Source organism: Geosmithia morbida, assembly GCF_012550715.1.
Source record: "Geosmithia morbida isolate 1262 chromosome Unknown scaffold_21, whole genome shotgun sequence".
Classification (NCBI taxonomy): domain Eukaryota; kingdom Fungi; phylum Ascomycota; class Sordariomycetes; order Hypocreales; family Bionectriaceae; genus Geosmithia; species Geosmithia morbida.
Genome location: NW_023336208.1, coordinates 52404 through 72941, shown reverse-complemented (window position 1 = coordinate 72941; position 20538 = coordinate 52404). Strand labels below are relative to the sequence as shown.

Genomic DNA, 20538 nt, shown 5'->3' with positions numbered 1-20538 from the left:
CCCCCCCCTTCTCTCTCCTCTCCTCCAGGAAAATCCAACGACGACAACAACAACTACCCAAAAAAAATAAAAGTATCATGGCTCGTACGAGAGAAGATGCTGCCGCCGCCGCAGCCGCCGCCGCGAACGACTCCGAGGCCGCTGGTACTTCTCCTCCTCCCGCCCGTGGTCGCGGTCGTCCCAAGGGAAGCCTGAACAAGACCACGACGGGCGGCGTGACAAAGTCTGCCAACTCCGCCGCCGTAGGCTCCGGCGCTGCCGCCAACCCGACCGGCCGAGGACGCGGTCGACCCCCAAAGGGTGACAAGCCAAAGGCCCCCGCCTACATCCCCACCGGCCGTCCCCGCGGCAGACCCAAGGGGAGCGGGAAGAAGTCTGCCGCGACCACCGCCAGCACCGCCGCCAGCACCGCCGCCGCCGTCGCCGCCGCCACGACTGCCGCCAAGGTTCCCGGACGAGGACGCGGTCGTCCGCGCAAGGTGGCGGTCGACGGCACCGCCGCCGCCGTCACCGCCGCCGTCGCCAATGCATCGCCTGCTGCTCCCAAGAGGCGCGGCCGTCCTCCTAAGAAGGTGGTCGAGCAGGAGGTGGAGGTGGACGAAGACGAGGACGAAGACGAAGAGGCTGATGAAGACGGTAAGTCTCTCCTGACTCTGCGCGTGTCCTGCCGCAATTGGCATTGCCGCACATCGAGACTGACATTCCAACCTTTTTTTTTTCTCTTCTTTTGTCAGAAGACGCCGCTGGTGAGACCGTCACTGATGACCAGAATGGCGACGATGCCGATGCAGACGCCGATGCCGACGCCGACGCCGACGAAGCTCAATAGTTTCAACTTTTGACGATATCCGTTTTTTCCCCCACACTTCGCCTTTTACTCTCTCTCTCTCTCTCCTCTCTATCTCTCTATATATCATACATCTCCCATCACCACGCTTCTTCCTTTTCTTCTCTTTTTTTCCTTCGAAATCTCTAGGCAACAGCGCGTTGTGTCCTTCTTCTTTCCATGTTTACCCACGGCGCGTACACACACTTGAGGATTAGAATCCACTATCTTCCTTTTTCTTTCTTCCTTTTTTTTTTCGTTACAATGGAGCAAAAGGGGTGAGGGGACTTTTCCAACCGATGATTTGCGGAATATGCTTTTTTTTTTTTGTTTTCCTTCCCCTCATGATATGAAATGGCTCTGCGAGGCAAATGGGTATGGGATAAGGGGGTTTACGGGGCAATTTACTTTTTTTTCCAAAAAGAAAAGAAAAAAGAATACATTTCCACCGAGGGATTCATTTGCTACATCTCGGCACTGTCGTCTTTCTGCTCCTTCTACTCATCTCTTTCTTCCGTCGTCTTTTCCGTTGACAGCGTTGTGGCACCCGATATTGTATGACTGAGCAACATTTGGCTGCTGCCGCACTCGCATCTGTAGTAGATAACCTCATAGATGGATTTCCCTCCCTCTCTGTTGGGAAGCAAGCGTTTCAGAGACATGCACTCATCAACCAACCCAGGACGTACCGGTAGGCAGACACCACTGTATTCGCATCTACGGGTCAGCGTGTGCTGTCGCGAGCAAGGAGCACACCGTGCGTGGTATAGGGTAAGGTCATTGATTCGTATGGAGATTGGAGATGCGCGAGCAGTGATGGAGCAAGAAGACTACACTCATCTCTTGAGCCTCTCATGAAAGGGTCAGGAGGAGGGTGGGAGAAGAGGCCTGTCGGGAGGGAAGGTGAGAGACCTCTTATGCGTCACTCCCTCTTCCACTCGACAAACTCCCCGTCAAGATGTTCCTTCAACTCCTTGAACCTGTTACCAAAGTCCCTCCCGCAGCGCCAACACCTCATCCCCCACCGGAGGTAGCCCTCGTGACCTGTGTGCCGTCTCCCGTCGTCCGGTGCGAGGGGTATATCGCCAAGAGGCACGAAGAAGGGCGTGTTGAACGAGTTGTAATGCCTCCTGTGCCGCACGGCGTTCGAGTGCATGTCCCTCGACAGCACGTGGACGTGCAGGTGCGACATGCTGGGCACGGCGTGGACCCCCGCCATCACCTCGGCCTCCCAGTCCCTGCCGCCCTCGGGGAGGCGAGGAGGAGGCAGGAGAAGGGAGGGATGCTCTGGCCCGGCTTCGCCGTCGAGCACAGCCTGTCTGGCCGCGTCGGCCCTGCTGTCCCGCCCCACCAGCCTCCTCAGCTCCCCGGCCACCATGCGCTTCAGACGCGCCGTCTGCTCGATCACCTGCCGCCTGAAGGCGTCGTCGGCCAGGGCCTCGAACGGGTGGAGCAGGTTGCGGTCCCGTCGCCGCGGCAGGAGCAGCGCGTGCACCGTGGCCTTGGGGTACAGGTCGTGGATGGCGACAAAGTCGGCCGTGTGGAAGATGACGCGCGACGATGGGAACGTCTCGGGCTCTTTCAGGTAGACGCCCAATCCCATGCGGCTTCTGGATGAAGCTGCCGCTGCCGCTGCCGCCGCCGCCGTCGCTGCCCGTAGTGCTTTGGCCTCGCCGTGCTTGGCTTTCTTGGGCTTCATGAGCTCTCCGACTTTCCCGTCACGTCAGCTTCTTCGACTACCCGGTATCAGACATATGCAAAGAGTTGTGATTGTTTTTTTTTTCGTTTCCTTACAGGCATCGCGAGGACGCTTCTTTGTTGCTTCCGACACTTCTCCTCGGCCTTGGAGTTCTTCTTGCGTCACGGCCTCTTCTTCTTCTTCTTTCAGAGAGTCGGTCATTATGCGTGCGTGCGTGCGTGCGTGCGTGCGTGCGTGTGTATGTGTTGTGAGAATAAGATGTTGTTGTAAGCACTGAGAGTTTGCCTGAACTCGCCTCACCGTCGGAGAGTGGATGCCGTCACATAATACCCGTATTCACCTTTGTTGACCATGGCTCACGTGAAAACGCACACGACAAACTCCTTGTTCAGCAAGAGAGGAAGATCATCATCTATTCTTATCTTATAAATATCAGGGATTTCCGTTTTCTCGTATAATCCCACTAAGCTACGCATCCAATCCATCCAACTGAATCAACTTTGTCACCAACCGAATAACCTCATTGCCACCGAGCTGCACACCCGGATTCTTGACCTTTTCAGCAATCACACCGTCCACCATGCCCCTCAGCCTAGCCACCAGGACACCGATACGTGCCCATCCTCTGAGCCGGAGCCATCCGTCTACCAGCAGACCTCGTCCCATGGTATCCAGCTCTATCGACCCGCAGAAGAGTAGCAGGGTATACGCATTGAAGGCTACACATCAACCATCGACCGCGTTAGTAAAACATATATACATATATATATATATGTGTGTGTGTGTGTGGAAGAAATGTCCATAGAGAGGGAGAGAAAGACAAAAGAAGAAAACTCACGGGTAAGATCCCGGATGAAGACCTTGCTGGTAGATATCATGGTGAAATACGACATGTAAGCCGCATTCCCGGGATAAGACTGGCTGCCAAACAGCGTACTGGAAGGATGGACAAACACCCTCCCGGTATCCTGAGCAAAGTACTTTATCGACCGAGCCTCCGGATCTAGCTCCACCGCTCCCGAGACAGAGTTGATGTACTTCTTATCCGGATACTGGATCCGCGCGACCTGCGGGGTGAATGCCGCCGCAATGAGAGCACGGAGTAGTTGGGGATTGCTGATGGTGTTGGCCTTGTTGCCATCGTTGCCGCCGTTGGAGCCACTGCCGGACGAGCTCTTCTCCTTGGCTTCAGAGGGGGAAATGATTCCAATCTCGGCCAGAGCAGCGTAATACTGCGTCCTGGTGCTGGATATGTCGGACAAGGTGTTGAAGGAGAGGAAGTTGTCCTCGCAGAAGGCGCGGACTGTCCTCTGCGGCGTGGAGCGGTCGGCCATCATGCCGTCCCAGTGCCTGAAGGCCGTCAGGTCCGTTACCAGGTCGCCATCGCCCGAGTAGAAGGCCTTGCGGGCCTCCTTGGCCTCCTCCCTGCGCTCTTGTGGCGACAGGAACGGGCTGCGCGTGCTCAGGATGGCCGCCATGGTGACGCAGTCATCCAGGCAGCCCGCAAAGATGGCCCCGAACACCATCAGCTTGCCGCACCGCAGGTCCGTCGGCAGCATGGCCAGCTGCTGGCCCATAGCCGTCAGCTCGTCGCCGTCCAGCGCGCCCATGCGCCGGAGGAGCCTCATGGCCCCCTCGATGGCCTGCGCCTCGGGCGGCGTCGGGGAACGTCCCAGGAACCGCGCCACGTCGCGCATCCCCATCGCCCGCACCGACAGGCACAGCTGCTCCAGAGCCACGCGCCGGATCTCCGGCTCCGGGCGCTCCGGCATCTGCTCATCCTCCAGCTTCCGCGTGTACAGCTTGTAGCACCGACCCTCCTGCACGCGTCCTGCACGGCCCCTCCTCTGCTTGCACGCCGCCTTGGACGCCCACGTCTCCTCGAGCTTGCGCATGTTGTTCTGCGGGTCGAAGCTCGTCTCCTTCACCTTGCCGCTGTCGATGACCGCCACGATGTCGTCAATGGTGATGGACGTCTCGGCTACGTTGGTCGCCACCACAACCTTGCGCTTGCCCGCCGGCGGCTTGGCAAACACCCTCTTCTGCTCGCGCGTCTCCAGCGAAGCGTGCAGCGGCAGGACGTGCAGCGACGAGGACCCCTGCAGCGCCCGGCACGCCTGGTTGATCTCACCCACTCCCGGCAGGAACACCAGGATACCTCCCGTCTTCTCCTCGTACCCGAGCTCCGCGTCGATCGCCTGAACCAGGTCCGCTATGAGAGGGTAGTTGATGCGGTGGCCAAGCTTCTGAATCACCTTGCCTATCCCTTCATCGCCCAGGAACTTCTCGTGGGAATCCATCGGCGTGAAGCCCGTGAACCGAACCACGTCGTCGAGGTAGTAGTCATCGACCGGGAACGTGCGGCCCGATATCTCGACGGTGCCCACGCTCAGGCCCTCGGACGTAAAGTAGCTGCTGAAGGTGGCCGCGTCCAGCGTTGCCGACATGAGCACCAGCTTGAGCATGTTGGGCCGCGTGCGCATCACCTCGCGGATGAGGTTGAGCAGGAAGTCGGTGTCAAGGCTGCGCTCGTGCACCTCGTCGATGACCACGTGGCTGACGTCGGACAGCGCCGTCACCACGTCCTCAACCTTACCTCCGGACGTCTGCAGCCGTCGCAGCAGCACACCTGTCGTGACGAATGTGATGCGCGTGTCCCTTGACCTGCGCGACTCACCGCGGATCGTGTACCCGACCTCCTCGCCTACGCGGCAGCAGCGCTCGTCCGCCACCCGGTCGGCCAGACCCAGGGCCGAGATACGTCGGGGCTGCGTAACAATCATGTTGGCGCAGTCGCCTAGGCCTCGGTTGTACAGGTCGTCGAGGAGGAACTGCATCGACTGAGTCGACTTCCCAGATCCCGTCTCTCCGCTGATGATGGTGACGTTGTTTCCGGCCACGGTCCGCACAATCTGGTCCTGCATCTCCCACGCCGGAAGCCTCGACCTCTGCGTAATCATCTTCTTCTGGTCTGGCCTCTGCTGCCTCTGCATCCATCGCTCTCTGCTCTGCTCGTTCTCTACCCACTTGATGGGTCGGGGCGCCGCCAGCGTCCGTTTGGCGCGGGACACTGCCGCCGCCGGCTTGGCCTCGGATGCTGCCGACGACACGGACGAGATGTCCACCAGCTTGCCTGGGTGCTCGATGATATCGTTGATGTTCTGCTGGATCCAGTCGACAACCAGGAAGATCTTTGTCGGCTCATCTCGCAGCTCGTCGTGCATGTAGGCCAGGGCCTTCCGGATGACGCTGAGCTTGATGTAAGAGGGCATGCTGGCCACCACGGACAGGATGAGGTTCTTGGGATACGACGGGGCCATGCGCACGCGCAGACTGGCGTCAATGTTGGCCTTGCCAGCGTTCTTGACGCCCTCCAGCCGTATCTGTATCACCTTGTCACCTTCACGCTCAAAGTTGTCGCCATACATGGCTTCGAGGCTGGCCGTCTCCTCCTGCCACTGCTCCTCGGGAGATCCCATATCCAGAAAGTCGTCATCGTCCTCATCTGTCTTCGTCTGGTCATCTTCGTCCTTGGAGCTGCTGGCCATGAGCAGACCCTGCAGGGAATTTGCCGCCAGTCCCTCATCACCCCCGCTCTCGTTGAGCACGCGCGTGCACACCTCGAGCGAGTACCCCGTCTGGGTGAGCCTCTTGATGACAGCCTCCTTCTTCAAATCGGTAGCGCCAATGGACACACCGACGGCGTAGCTCTCTGGAAGGGCCCAGGGTGGCAGGTCGTCCTCGGGCACGTGGATGAGCAGCCACTCAAGCGTCTCCTCGCGATCCTTGCAGTAGTCGACCGCTTCGGCAACGTGGCTCTGGCGGAACCCAAGCTTGGCGAGCTGCGACACGACGCTATCCTTCTGCTGCCGGGTCATGTCCACGCCGTGCGGGTTCCACGAGATGCCACTCCTCAGCAGCGTTTCGAGCTGGGTTCTCGTCTGACGACCCATCTCCACCTTGGGCGCGTTGGACCACCCCTTCATGGGGTTGAAGCCACTGGCCCCGGAACCGTCACCACCCCTGTTGAGAAGGGCCAATCCCGAAGCGCCAGGCATCTCTTTGGCCTTGGCCCTGGCAGCCTCCAGTTCCTTCCTCTTCTTATCCGCCGCGGATTTCGCCTCCTCGCGCTCCCTGAGCGTCTTGAACGGATCGGCATCGTACATCCACCCTTTCCCTTCCTTCACGTCTAGCGCCTTCAAGGCCTGGAAGTCCTTCCAGAGGGATTTGTAATCGGGAGGGAGGACGGTATGCTTGTTCTGCATACTGCACACCCGGAACAGGGCGTATGTTGCCGCTGCGTGCTTGGCCTCGAGCGCCGTCTCCCGCGTGATGAGGTGCTTGTGGCTCGCCGGGATCTTGAAGGGTTCCAGCCGCGTCGTCTGCTGCGTCTTGGGGTCGCGGGCACTTAGAGTCACCCATACAGAGAAGCCGTCGGCCGTCTTGCGCGTGTCGTACTCGGGCCTGTCCCAGTGTTGCTTCTGGCAGTACTCGCTCATCAGGTTCACGGGGAGCTTGCCCGTCCACGAAGACCCCCCGATGCGTTGCTTCACTGTCGGCTTGGGAGCGTCCCCCGGCGGTGGAAGCTGCTCTTCCTGAGCCACTGCTGCCGCCCCCTTTGCGCCCTTCTTGCTGCCGCCGCTGCCGGGCTTGCCGCCATTTTTACTGGTCGGTCCTGACGATGGTGCTGCCGCTGCCGGCGGCTCTGCAGCCTTGCCTTTGGCTTTTTTCACCATCTTTGTCTATTGTCGTTGATACGCTTCTCCTTCGAGCACCCGCGTTTCCTCCTAGTTCATATCGTCTTTCTCCCTTCTTATATCTTCTCTCTCAGTGGCCAGCTGCGGGGGGAGGGGTCAAGGATAAGATTCTTGCTCCAGTTACGCCATACAGAGGTGTCTGTCTTTTCTTAGGCGGGAAAATATCGAGTGATTCATGTCAGTTGGACAGAGGTTAGTCGAGAGATGACCGCTAGAAGACTATACATCCCTCCGGGCGGTGGCGTGGAGATGCGTTGTCAGGTTGAGCATTCGTCTCATATAATGATTGAAAAAGTGTCGCGGAGAATTTGTGTGTGCGCTGGTGGCTAATTATACGCACTGTATATGATGTGTAAACTCGCTGCCTTATGCACAGTGTGTAGCTCATCAAGGTTATCCGCCCAAAAAAATTCTACACATGATCAAAGAGCATCCCCGTCTACAGACACATCTGAATCATAAAACTCACTTGGTACGAAACGCCATGGTGGAGTCAAATTTGTTGATTTTGGGGGAAATATTGATGGGGGCAATTAATCTCATCGCTACGGTTCCATATGCCGCATCAGCCACTTGGCTGTTACTCTTGAGCCGCAACTCAACGCTATACCTGTCCTCCATCCGGGGATTAAGCCCGGTGCACTCGCACCGGCATCCCGAGGTTTCGAGATTCCATCCCTCCTTTTGTGTATCTCGTATCCTTACATGATGTTGATCCCTGCCACGAGCCGCCATCATCCCATTTGCCGTTTGCCGCCATGAGGGGTGGTGAGCTGACGAGCGAGCAGCCTTCCGTTCCATAGAGAAGGTCTCCCCACGGACACCTGCTCGCTGTCCTCTGGGCGAAGGAAAGAACAGCACCAAATAAAACTCCATCTTGTATTCATAAGAGGCTGGAGCTTTCAAGCTACCATAGGGCCTCGGCTCATCGTCATGGCTCGCGTTCCCATCTCGCGTCGCGCACCATTCCGAGCTACATCAACTCCCCCGTGTAAAACCGGGGGGGAAACCACGTCTAGGTGTCATAGTGTTCAAACAGTCAAGCGGGGGCAGGGGGTTCGGGGTTTGGGGGCAAAGAAATGTAATCGGTAGTTGAAAGCGCAGTGAAGGGGTAGGGGGAGGGGGTGATAAAAAGAGGAATATTCGTTTGGTCGGGAGCGTCTTTTCCTTTGAGAGGGTATTTGTTGTGGGTTTGTAGCCAGCTTCTGTAGGGAGAAAAAGTTCACAAGAACGGGAAGGAGGTAAATGGACGAGCCACACGATATCAAAGAAACAAACATTAGCCAGCCATTCAAGGCGACAATCGCTTTCAATTTCCCTCGGCTCTCGGTCATCTGGTGTCTCTTCCATGCACGCTCTCTCTCAGAAGCTCGCAAGGTCGTAGCGACTTCTTACATGTCCATCGAGTCACCACCGTTGGCAAAGTTGAAGCCACCGGACTGGGGAGCACCGCTGGCGCCGAAACCAAAAGTACCGTTAGGGCCAGTGGGCTGGGCGGTACCTTCATCGGCATTCTCCTCATCGTCCGAGAAGTACTTCTCGATGATGTTGTAGGCCTTCATGTAGATCTCCTCGTTGGCGTTGTTCTGGCAGTCGTGGATCTTCTCCATGCCACCGCACTCCTCGATGAAGAGGGCGTAGCGGTTCACGGCCTCGCTACCCTCGCCGGCAGCCTGCTTGTCGAGGTCGCCAATCTTGAGGATGTTCTCAAGACCGTCGAGAGCAACCTGGATGATCTTGTTGTCGGGGCAGGCCAGGAGGTCGCACAGGGGCTTGATGCATCCCTGCGAAACCAGGTAGCGGATCTGCTCAGGCTTCTGGAGACCGCCAGAGGTGGCATTGCTGATGGCCCAGCATGCCTCCTTGCGCGTCTTAAGGTCGCCGTTCTGCAGAAGGTGAATCAGAGGGGGGATGAGGTTGGCGTCGATGACAGCCTGGATCTGTCCCGAGTTTCCAGCCGTGATGTTAGAAATGGTCCAGCAGGCCTCCTTGCGGATGCCATCCTTGGTGGAGCTCAGCAGAGACAGGAGACAGGGCAGGGCACCACAGTTGATGATGACTTGGGTCTGTACGTCATCACCAGTAACAATGTTACCGACGGAGCGAAGAGCGGGCGTCTGGACTGACGTCGAGGCGTGCATGAGAAGCTCAGTTAGGCGGCGGGGGATGCCAGCCTCGATGACGGCCTGGATCTTGTCGTTGGCGCCATCCGAGAGGTAGGAGATGGCCCAGCACGCGTCGATGAGGACCTCGTCATCCAGCGAGTAGACTAGCTTGGACAGGACTGGAAGAGCAGGAGCAATCTTTCGGGGGATTCACATGTCAGACACGACAAACGGCTAGCCAGGAGAGAGGATGAAAGCGGATCTGGGCTACTTACAGTGTTCCAGTCAGGCTGGGGGCTCTTGCCACGGCAGAAGTTGCTCAGGGTCCACGTAGCGTTCCTGAGCATGCTGAGCTTGCGGCTGTCGCCCAGAAGGTTGAGCAAGGGTTTAAGAGCCCCGCAGCTGAGTACATAGTCACGGCAGTGGGGGCTGTCGCCGGCAATGTTGCCGAGAGCCCACACGGCCTGCTCACGGACATCGGGCTCGGGGCTGGAGAGGAGCTCGACAAAGATAGGCACGGCGTTGGCCTCGATGACGACCTGGGTCTGGGTGGCAGAACCCGAGGCAATGTTGGTTAGGGCCCAGGCGGCCTCGAACTGGACAAGGGTATGGGGGGATCGCAGGAACTCGACGAATCGGCTGACGACACCAGTCTTGATAACCTCCTCGATAGGCGGGTTGCGCTCCTTGGAAAGAAGCTTCCTGAACTTGGTCGTAGCCTGGATCTGCTGGTCAATCTGCTCCGAGAAGACACCGCTGACCATCTGAGGAAGGTCCTCGTTCAGCTATGAGAGCGAATTAAGTTAGCATCATGGTTGCCACAAATAAAGCATGAATGTGCTCTAAAGCAGTAGCAAGTCAACACTCCACAGAGAAGCACAGGGACAGAGAAACGGAGAGCTGCCAGCCCCACATCGCATTCCGGCTCGGAAGCATGACGACGGAACCTTTTGGAAAGGAAGGCAAGAAAAAAAAAAGACACTGGTCCCAAAAGGCCAAACACCGACAAGCAGGTACGTATAAACAAGGCCAGCGTCCAAAAGATCAAACCAACGCAAGGTTGTGGAGCCCGCAATAAAATTAGACGTGTTGCCCCCGCCACGCCATCGCAAGCAAGACAAACAAAAAGACGTTGAGGCCCGGTATGGACCAAAACAATGAGAAATAAGGGGGTTGCGGAAGAAATAGGAGGGAGAAAATGGCATGAAGAAGAGAGAAGAAAAGTGCAGAAAACAGAGATGAGAAGATCATACCTGGGACTCAGTAGGGGGAGTGTCATCGTCACTGTCGGGAGCAGCACCGAGAGCGGCACCAGGACGGCTGTCACCGGAACCAATGCCTCGACGCTTGGCCAAGTTCTCCTCACGCTTGGCCTTTCGAATTTCTACCTGCTGCTCCTCACGACGACGACGGAGCTCTTCGGGCTTGAAGGCGTTCTTGGCCTTGAACTGTGTCCGGCGATGTTCGGGGATGTATCTCTCAGCCATGGTGGGCGGCTTCTCTTCTTCCTTTTATATTTTTTTTTTGGTAGTGCGGCGGTCAGCGACTCGTGTGCGGGGCGAGTCGATCAACAATGAGCAGAGAGCAGAAGGCGGGCTTAAGTTTCGATGAAGAGGTTGGAGATGCTGTGATTAAATGCAACAGCACGGATGGGGTGACGGAGATCCTGACTACCCGTTGCGCAGAGCAAAAAAAAAAAGGAAAAGAGAAAAGAAACGAAGAAGGAGATGGAGAAAAAAATGGAGGAGGGGTATTACGAGAGGGAGAAGGAAAAGAACCTGCGAGGGGTCAAAAGAGATGACGGGGTGGATGAAGAACCAAAGTAGCAGGAAGAAAGCGCTGACGAGGAGAGCCAGCTGTGTTCTGTGGGGGCGAAAGGAGGGGTGATTGGCCCGTGTCGGAAGTGCTAATAGCAGCAACAGGGTGCTATAATGGCAACAGGCTGCCCGTAATACAGTTAACCTTACCACTGCGCACATCCACAAATAGAGCTCATAGGGGTTCTGTCTTCTCTTCTACAGTAGTATTTATGACTCCCCTGTGGTCGTGGTAGATGGGGAAAGGACCCACCAGGCCACTGAACCATCAATCGTCACTGGCGCAGTGGCTCTCGTGCACTGTTCGGTCCTGTGAGACAACCCTGTCGGTTGTTGGAACAAACTGGGCCCTGCTATTGCCAGTGGTCTACTCGTACGCCTTTACGGGTATTATTACTACTCGTACTTACGCCTACTCGTATGTACTGGCGTTTCGTAGTGGGGGAGGGGTCTTTCCCCCCTTTTTTCCCCTTCCTTCTTTTTTTTCTTTCTTTCTTTTTTCAATCTTCCACCAGCTACTCTTCTATCCCTACTATTTCTCGTACTCGTATTGCCTTATTCTTTTCCTCGCCCTCTTCCCTTGTAGCCTCAGGCATAGATATGTATTACCTAGCCCACCTAGCACCTGATGATATGGACGACGGCAAATAGCCTACAGCTCATTATCGTTTCTCCGAAAAGCTTGCTGGTCCTGAACTCAAATCACAGCCGTTTTATCGACCACCATTCATTATCAAAACTGATGAGTAATCACGCCACGTCTTTACAGAGATCACGTGATACCGCGACCCTAAACTCGCTACAGCTACCCAGCCGTGGACGCGACGCCGTACCTCATCTCGACGCGTCGTGCATTTCATACACTATAAACTCAGCCAAACCCGACCCAGAAATCAGCCCATCTTCGTGTTCGTGTGGGGTAGTTCATATGCTAGTCCACTTGACTTGAAGCACTTTGCACAGTCCACTGCGACGCCATTGTACTGATCTACTGCTCCGTTCACTTCTCTCCATCTGTGTAGTTCGCGGCACGCCATGCCGAGCATGTCGCGGCACCATGGCTCCTCCACCCCAGCATAAAGCCGTCCCCGGCCGGTTGCCCCCAGGATTTGTCTCCCTGCGAGATATTCTCGATGATAAAACCGGAGGCATCCATGGCTTTGCCAAAACCATTGGAGTCGTCATCGACTCTCGAGCGCCCTACAAGATGCCAAACGGTCCTGGTATGGAAGCCCCCAGCACCTACGTCTCCTATGTCCTCACTAACGAGCCAGCGCTGATTTTATGAGGACCAGATTGGAAAGCCTCTCTGCGTATCACCGACAAAAGTTTGGAGGAGAGCGGCGATTTGCCCGACAGCTCGGTCCAATGCCATTTCTTCCTGGATGAGGGGGATATGCCAAGAGTCCAGTGTGGTGACATCATTATCCTTGACACTTTTAGAGTATGCCAGGCTACTGTCTTAGTGAACGAGTTCAAGCGGAAGACAGTTATACGGGAGAGATACAGGAAGAATCCACAGCTAACTCGGCGCAATTCTAGATGCAGCTGTATAAAGGCGAAGGGGTCATATCTCTTCTGACGAACAAAAGCTCAACATATTCCATCTTCGCCGCCGACAAGATTCCCAAACCCCCGCAAGATGCCTCAGTGGCCCAGGCACCGTCGGCACCGTCGCGCAAGAGGCAGAATTCCAAGGCCGAGCTGGACTACGTGGCTTACCTGCGCCACAACATAGATCAGAGCCTCATCCCCACCAAGGAAAAGTTCGCGACGCTGCAGGTGCAGTCCCTAAACGTCGGTAACAAGTACAAGGAGCTCAAAGACCTTGTGCCCGGCGGCTTTGCCGACCTCGTCGTTCGCCTCACGAGAGACCCCTGGAACCGCGGCGAACGGACCACCATCTGGGTGACCGACTTCACCGAGAACCCAGGCTTTCACAACCACACGGCCCTCGGGGCGAGTGCAGCCACCCACGACGGGGACACTTACGGGTACACGACCGGGTTCCACAAGGCGGAGCAGGCCAGGAAGAAGGTTGACGAAAGAAACACCGGGCCCTTTGGCAGGCGGACCATGCAGGTTTCCTGTTGGGAGCCCCACGCCACAGCCATACGTGACGGGGAGATCGGAAAGGGCACCTGGGTCTCGATGAAGAACGTCCAAATCAAGTATGGCAACAACGGAGCCTACCTCGAAGGGTTCCTGAGGCAGGATAGACATGGTCCCAGTAACAAGATTGGCATTTTTGCCCTCGACGCCAAGGACCCCGAGACCATGGACGACAAGCTTCGCAACGCCATCAGACGCCACCGCGACTACGAGATGTCCAAGAAGTCGCAGATAAAAGAAATCGAAGAGGCTGCTTGGGCCGGCCGCAAGCGGAAGCGCCAACTAGGTGCGTCAGCAGCAGCAGCAGCGCCCAAGGCAGAAAGCTCAGCCCTGAGACGCAAGATGTCCAGGCAGGCGAAGCAGGAAGCGGCAGCGGCAGTAGAATCGGCAAACGCCAATGCAACACCGGCACCGGCACCATCCTTGCGCAAGCCGCCAATCAAGCTCAACCCGTTAAGTACGTCTAGGCTTCCCCTCCCCCTTCCCTCACTCCCCCCCACTCCCGCTGCCTTTTCTATACACGACTAACCCCTTCTCTCCTGCCCAGTAAAATGCGAGAACCAATCCTTCCCAGCAAGCAGCGTGTCCGATCTCCTCAAGCATGCCGTGGTAGAAGCCGAAGTCGGCGACCACACCATCCCCCTAACCCTCCCCTTCTACAACGCCAACCACCGCGTAGACGTGCGGGTGACCGACTTCCGGCCTCACGATCTCCGCAACTTCACCTACCGTAGCAAGGTATCCAACTTTGCCGCCCTCTCCGACGCCGGCGACTCGGAGCTCGACTCGGACGACCAGGACAATGATCCCGACGGCGACATGTTTACCGAGGGAGGCTGGGAGTGGCGTTTCGCACTGGAACTCGAGGATGCCGCCGCCACCGCAACCACCCCCGGCGCTGCCAAGAACAATCGTTTCTGGGCCATTGTAGACAACCAGGCAGCGCAGTGCCTGACGAACCAAGACGCCACCGACCTGACAGAGGACGGCCAGGCGCTCGAGACGCTCCGCCAGACAATGTTCCATCTCTGGGGCGATCTGGAGGAGAAGAAGACTGCTCAGCAGCGGCTTCAGGGGGCGCGCAACAGGGACACGCGGAACGACCCGCCTCCAGACAGCGATGACGAACAGCAGGAGAAGCAGAAGCAGCCGAAGGAGAGTGAGAAGTCGTCCAATCTCCCCTTCTCATGCTGTGTGAGGCAGTATGGGATCAAGGTACGAGAGGGTGATTCTGCCAAGGCCGATGCGGGTGATGGACATCGGTGGATGAGGGTGTTTGGTCTGTACGGGACCCGGGTAGCCATATAGTTTTTTTTCTTTTTTTGGTATGCTGCTCTTTACTATCTTGTATTATATCCCACCCCCCTGCACACTATTTCGGTATTATACTCCTGTTTTGGTGACCACTAGTGTAGGCTACATGACTTTAACACTCAACTTGAGACCTTTTTTTTCTTTCTCTTCCAATGCTCAATTAAAGTGTTGCTCAGACAATAGAGAAGTTATGAACTGCATTATCAAGGGGGGGGGGATAAAAGACGGGAATAAAACATTTCAAATGGGTAAAGGGGTTGAAAAGACGAAAAGAAGAAAAAAACGGAAAGAAAACAAAACTCCATTCGTTACCTCACACGAGGACATTCAGCATATGTACAAAAAAGCATACGACCTACCCACTAATAGCCGATATAATGTTTTCTTGAAAAAAGGGGTAAAAGAAGAGAAGAAGCAATGTACTCGACATTAACAGCCCAACACCCTATCCTGACCACGCACAGAACAAAGGGGAGATATCAGAGAGAGAGAGATAAACAAAACAGAAAAACAGTGAGAAAAAGGGGTGGCGGAGAGCCCTGAAATAGGGGAGAGGATGACGGATCAATCCCCTAGCACTTCGTCATCATCGTTACTCGGTCGCTGGTCCTCATCGTCTTCCCCATCGTCGATGACGTCTTCCTCCATTGCGTCACCATCCTGGACTTCTTCCTCTTGCTGCTCTTGTCCCTCGTCTTCATCACCTTCTTCCTGTTCTTCATCTTGCTCTTCATCGTCGTCGACATCCTCAATGATTTCAGCAGATTTGTATTTACCGGGTTTCTCAGCAGGGGCGGCGGGCGTGGTAGTAGAAGCAGAAGTGGAGGTAGGCTTATCAGCGGTGATGGCCTTCTTTCTTCGTAGAACCTTGTCCTCGTCGAGGTAGTTGAGCACCTCCTTGAAGTTGTTGCCGAGCTTGTGGTGGTTGCGGAGAAGACGGCGACGGAGCTTGCCCGCCGTGGGACCGCGGTTGTCGAGCACCTTGGCGGATATGGCCATGACCAGCTTAGCCGTCAGCTCGCACAGGGCCTTTTCGGCCTTCAGCTCGGCGGCAAGGACTTCCTCCTTCGTCGTCTCCTCATCCTCGTCCTCGTCGGAATCCTCGTCATCGTCAACCGGGTCCTCGTCCTCTGCAGGGCCGTTGAGCATCTTGTCGCGCTTCGTCTTCTTCGCGTATAGTTTCTCTGCGCCGCCAAAGATGGCTACCAGCTCAGGAACCAGGCCGGGCTCGATCTCTTGCGTCAGCGCCTTGAGGTTATCGGCTGTTGCTGCTGCTGCTGCTGCTGCTTCTCCTCCTTCCGTCTCGGCTGAGCTTGATGATGCGTTCTCGATGGGTTTGCGTAGCGTCGCAAAAGTCAGGTGCAGGTCGCATAGGCTACCCGTGGCGAAGAGGCGGAGCTCGTCGATTGCCGCCCGCGACGATAACGTCTCAATCAGGTATCGACGGTATGTCTGGCGTAGTACTGATAGACGGTCCACCTCTGTGCCTGGCAGGCTCGAGCCGTCAGCGAGGAGCTTGGAGAGCGCTCGTACCCGCCACATGATGTAGAACTGGCAGGCCTTGATGGCGTATGAGACGACCTCGTCCTCCAGGTCGTCAATCACGTCCTCTTGCGGCTCATACTTGCCGCGGTGCACAATGTTGACCAGAACGTCCACGGCGCGCGAGATCGAGTCGTCTGTACCCCCAGCTTCCAGCACGTCGACGCAGTCGGAGATGGCTGCGAGTTTACTGATCTTCATCAGCGTCGTTGACAGGCTGCGCAGGGACGCCTCCGACAAATTGCCCCTGACAGAGAGCTCACATGACTTTTCAAAGGTGCGCAGAGATTCTATGTTATTCTCCCACAGGCCCGAAATCTTGGCGTCGGCCAGCTCCTCCAGCTCCTCGTGCTGGCGGGCGTGCAGAAGCGCTGCGACAGCCTCGGAAATGACCCTGCTGTCATCGTGCCTGTTGAACTGGGTGCAGATCTCATCGAGGAGCTTTCCGTACGTGCCTGAGTCCTGTCGGAGCTGCTGAAAGATGCCGAGGTTGAGGAAGTGCTCGAGCTGCAGCACGGTCGTGGCCGTCTCAGGCTCGGCACCGAATTTGTTGAGGAGCTGGGGGATAACGCCGGCCAGCTCGATGGCAATCTCCTCCTGGGCCTCGGGGGCCTCCATCCGCTGGCCTCGACGCTTGCCCTTGTCAAGCTCGGCTGCCTGAACAAGGCTGGCCTTGACGGCCGATGCCAGCACCTTAAGAATGATAGCCTCTTCGGCTGAAGAAGGCGCCACAGCCTTCTTGAAAGCCGCTTCGGGAGACTTAGTCTTAGCCTTGGATTTCGACTTGTTGCTCGTTGTGTGGTCGAACAGGAGGTAACCAGCCAAGATCTGCCACTGCTTGACTTCGTCGACCTTGTCGAACAGCACCTGCGAAGCTAGAGAGATGCGCGTCTCGGGAGCAGTGGCCCCGAGTAGATCCACGGCGACATCCAGATCACGGGCGTTAGTACTCTGCTGACGCTCTTCGATCTGGGCGTCGTAGGTTGCCAGGGTCTCGGCAAGACACTTGACGTTGACCCATTCCCTGCGGGGAGAGTCGAAGTCGTCCTCCTCAACATTGTCAAACTCGTCGAGCACCTCGGTCCCGCCGAGCTCTTCGATCTTGGCCTCATAGACATCCTCGACACTGGCGACAAAGAAGTCGACGACGGCCTTGCGAATCCTCAGCTCGGTGTCGAATATGAGTTCCCCGATCGCGTCGATCTCGGCGGGATCCAGGAGGGCTCCAGATCGCAGCGTGTTCATGACAGAGATAGCTGCCACTCTGACCGAGACCTCGACATCGCGTGTAGCCATCTCTACGAGTCTGGGGCGGAACCTGTCGATGAAGTGGCCAAGCTGCTCGGCGCTACGCTTGAAGACTCGCCCGAGCTGCTTGAGCACCTCTTGTCGGGTAGACGCGTTCGTGTCGGAGAGCATCCAGCCCAGATAGCGTAGGTACGACGGCTCCATGAAGGCAGTTGGCAGATCCCAGATCCAGTTCCCAAGGGCCTCGACGCACTCGGCACGGATTTTGGGGTCGTAGTCCCGATAGCGGTGCACGAAGACGGTATCGAAGAATGACTGTATCATCTCGGTACACGCCTTGCGGTACTCGGTAGCCTCGTGAAGGTTGAGACCAATCTCGAACGATTTGGCCTTGGCCGTGCTGCGCTTGGAGGCCTGCAGCTGCTGCTCGATGCTTGTGATTCGGGCGTCGAGTGTGTGCGCTACCTGAACGAGGCCAGATGTGATGGCGAGCGAGATCGTCGTGGCCGTGTGCCGGAACGGGCGGAGGGAGGAAGATGACATGCTGGAAAGCCAGGCGTGCACGTTGTCCATCAGGTCCTTGTCCTTGTACAGCAGCTCTGACTCGTGCAGAACACTGACGAGCAGCTGGAAGAAGCCTACGAGCAGGTCGCGGAAGGACTTGGCCGTCTTAGCCTTTGATATGAGAGGGTAGTCGGTCTCTTGTTGCTGTGGTCGTCAGTTAGCCCTGACCAATCTCAGTCCCCCCCCCCCCTTAAGAGCAGCTCAACGTACCTCCTGATAGGCATTATGAAGATCGGAGAGTCTGTTGGGAATATTCTCGGGGTCACGAATATCGTCGATGGAGATCTCGTGTTCGCAACCGATGCATTGCAGGACGCAGTTGATAAGCTCTAACAGCGCGTCACCCTCGTCGCTCCTATATTTTTCGAGCCATTGCTGCGCGACAACGCCTGGCAGTTCACCAGATCCGAAGATTTCGGCTGCACAAAAGAGCGTAACGTTAGTCCTTGGTAATTACCCCTGGGCCCAATCAAATAATTTGTTGGAGAGTTGGGAGTGGGCGGAGGTGAGGGGAGGAGGAAGAAGGGTAGTGGTTTACTGTAAAGACCGTTGCCCTTGCCGCCGGTGTCCAGACGCACAGACTTCCTGAATGTGCGAGATAGGTTGTTTACGCGACTAGGCGCAGCCGGCTGGGTTTCATTGGTTTTTGCCTTTTTCGACTTGTGCTTCTTTGCGCGCTTCGATTGCGACCGGCGCGACGCGGCATGCTCCTCATCCGAGTCGTCGTCGTTGGCGTCGTCGTCGCTATCCTCGTCGCTCAGATCGGGCACGCCATTCTCCTCATCGTCATCCCCGTCATCGTCGTCTTCGCCCCCTCCGCGACGCTTGCGCTTGGCCTGGGAAGGTTGCGAGCTAATCTCGGGGGAGAACTTGTCGGGTGCGCGGACAACGCGTCCTGAGCGGCGACGCGACGTGGCGTCGGGACCGGTTGCGTTGCTGTTGTCCATGATTTGTCGCAGCGGTAGACGATCAGACTGCATCTGGCTCGAGCCAAGATCAGGAAACGGACAGGCGCCTGATCCTGGATTGGTAGCAACTAGCACGGTTGCGTGGGATAAGGGGTGGAGGAGGGGGAGGATTTGTGTGTTTTGCCCGAGAGAGCCTTTGATGATGGGAAGGCGCGTTGGTCGACGGTCGTGCCTTCCATTTCCCACTTTCAGTGGGGCTCGCGTTGTGGTCAGAAAGGCACCAGCCGTGCCCCATAGGCTGGACGGCCAAACGTCGGCTCAATGGGCCAATTACATGGCATCGCACCAACTCGGGCGTAGGTGCTCGTCGGAGATATCAAAGGTGATGAGATCAATTATCCTCTATAGAGTACAACATTTACTCAGTGGATTTCATCTTTTCTTTTCTTTGCACGTCCTTTGTTGTCCGACATTTTCTTTTTTTCTTCCTCTTGCAGTATTTGCATAATGCGGTGGACGAGCGTGGTTTCACACTCTATTCGCTGAACGCCCCTCAACTCCAACGCCAACCCTATGGCCTCACCCTTCCCGCCATCGTCCTCGTCTCCCGGCGATGGCAGAATCGTCGTCGAGCCTCTACCCGCAGGTGGCAGTGGTCTCCAGACAATGAGTTACCAGTACCCGCTGAAGCTCATATCGCCAAACCCATCAGGTGAGCACAAGAGCGTGCTCGTCTTCCTGCTGTCTTACGGGGGCGGCCTGGTCAGCGGCGACAGCGTCGACCTGTCCATCACGGTCAAGGAGGGCTCCAAGCTGAGCCTCGTCACGCAGGGGCACACAAAAATCTTCAAGGCGGCATCGCCAGACACTATTACGCGGCAGACATTGCGGTTGCACGTGCATAACGGAGCCGGGCTCTGTCTTCTACCAGACCCCGTCCAACCGTTCGAGAGCAGCGTCTACATGCAGAAGCAGATATTCCGGGTGGCACCGAGCTCATCATTAGGTTTCCTAGACTGGGTGACACAGGGTCGGGTTGCCCGAGGCGAGGACTGGAGCTTCACCCACTGGAATGGATGCAACGAGGTGTGGTTGGACGATGGCGACAGCAACACGAGGCCGCGACTGCTGGTGCGCGATACGGTGGCCCTCTCCGGCCCGGAAAGCTTGCGTCTCAGCGGCAGGCGGCTCCGGGATACTATGGACAAGCTTGCCGTTTTTGGCACTCTCATATTGCGAGGGGACATGGTCAAGCAGACGGCCGACTTCTTTCTCAGCGAATTTGCCGCGCTGCCACGCGTCGGAGGACGAGACTTTCGCTCAGCTGAAGCTCAGGCCGCCGATGAGAAGTCAGTTTCGGACCTCGAAAGCTGGCGATCACGGCGACTCAAGATGGAAAAAGACGAGGTCATCCTGTGGTCGGCTGCGCACGTACGCGGTTGTGTGGTTGTCAAGTTTGGCGCGAGGACCGTGGAAGGCGGGCGCAAGTGGGTCGGTGCGATGCTCGCCATGGATGGAGGTATTGAGCGCCAATTCGGAGAACAAGCACTCATGTGCGTACGATGATGAAGCTGAACATCTCACTTGAAGGTATGGGAGAAGGCAGTATTGTCTGCCCCGCATAGGTGGGGGGTATCACAGCCTCG

The 20538-nt window shown here is 56.8% G+C and overlaps 7 protein-coding genes across 7 annotated transcripts; 3 read left to right on the top strand and 4 right to left on the bottom strand.

The window, feature by feature from the left end:
• Positions 1 to 77: 77 nt before the first annotated feature.
• Positions 78 to 829, top strand: GMORB2_4515 (high mobility group AT-hook protein 2; the record flags this gene model as incomplete). The annotated part of the gene is made up of 2 exons (XM_035466489.1): positions 78 to 636; positions 735 to 829. 2 exons carry the CDS (start codon positions 78 to 80, stop codon positions 827 to 829), a joined length of 654 nt encoding a protein of 217 aa, XP_035318258.1.
• Positions 830 to 1748: 919 nt separating this feature from the next.
• On the bottom strand, positions 1749 to 2525 carry GMORB2_4514 (aprataxin; the record flags this gene model as incomplete). Its single annotated transcript, XM_035466488.1, has 1 exon — positions 1749 to 2525. The coding sequence occupies one exon, from the start codon at positions 2523 to 2525 to the stop codon at positions 1749 to 1751; it is 777 nt and encodes a 258-aa protein (XP_035318257.1).
• Positions 2526 to 2993: 468 nt separating this feature from the next.
• On the bottom strand, positions 2994 to 7261 carry GMORB2_4513 (ATP-dependent RNA helicase DHX57; the record flags this gene model as incomplete). Its single annotated transcript, XM_035466487.1, has 2 exons — positions 2994 to 3200; positions 3386 to 7261. 2 exons carry the CDS (start codon positions 7259 to 7261, stop codon positions 2994 to 2996), a joined length of 4083 nt encoding a protein of 1360 aa, XP_035318256.1.
• A 1412-nt stretch (positions 7262 to 8673) lies between these two features.
• On the bottom strand, positions 8674 to 10874 carry GMORB2_4512 (uncharacterized protein; the record flags this gene model as incomplete). The annotated part of the gene is made up of 3 exons (XM_035466486.1): positions 8674 to 9585; positions 9663 to 10172; positions 10641 to 10874. 3 exons carry the CDS (start codon positions 10872 to 10874, stop codon positions 8674 to 8676), a joined length of 1656 nt encoding a protein of 551 aa, XP_035318255.1.
• A 1387-nt stretch (positions 10875 to 12261) lies between these two features.
• GMORB2_4511 (telomere-binding alpha subunit central) lies at positions 12262 to 14624 on the top strand (the record flags this gene model as incomplete). Its single annotated transcript, XM_035466485.1, has 4 exons — positions 12262 to 12427; positions 12500 to 12648; positions 12747 to 13773; positions 13864 to 14624. The coding sequence occupies 4 exons, from the start codon at positions 12262 to 12264 to the stop codon at positions 14622 to 14624; spliced, it is 2103 nt and encodes a 700-aa protein (XP_035318254.1).
• A 570-nt stretch (positions 14625 to 15194) lies between these two features.
• On the bottom strand, positions 15195 to 18931 carry GMORB2_4510 (cohesin complex subunit SA-1/2; the record flags this gene model as incomplete). The annotated part of the gene is made up of 4 exons (XM_035466484.1): positions 15195 to 15358; positions 15407 to 18128; positions 18195 to 18403; positions 18523 to 18931. 4 exons carry the CDS (start codon positions 18929 to 18931, stop codon positions 15195 to 15197), a joined length of 3504 nt encoding a protein of 1167 aa, XP_035318253.1.
• Positions 18932 to 19465: 534 nt separating this feature from the next.
• Positions 19466 to 20458, top strand: GMORB2_4509 (urease accessory protein; the record flags this gene model as incomplete). Its single annotated transcript, XM_035466483.1, has 1 exon — positions 19466 to 20458. One exon carries the CDS (start codon positions 19466 to 19468, stop codon positions 20456 to 20458), a length of 993 nt encoding a protein of 330 aa, XP_035318252.1.
• Between the last annotated feature and the right edge of the window lie 80 nt (positions 20459 to 20538).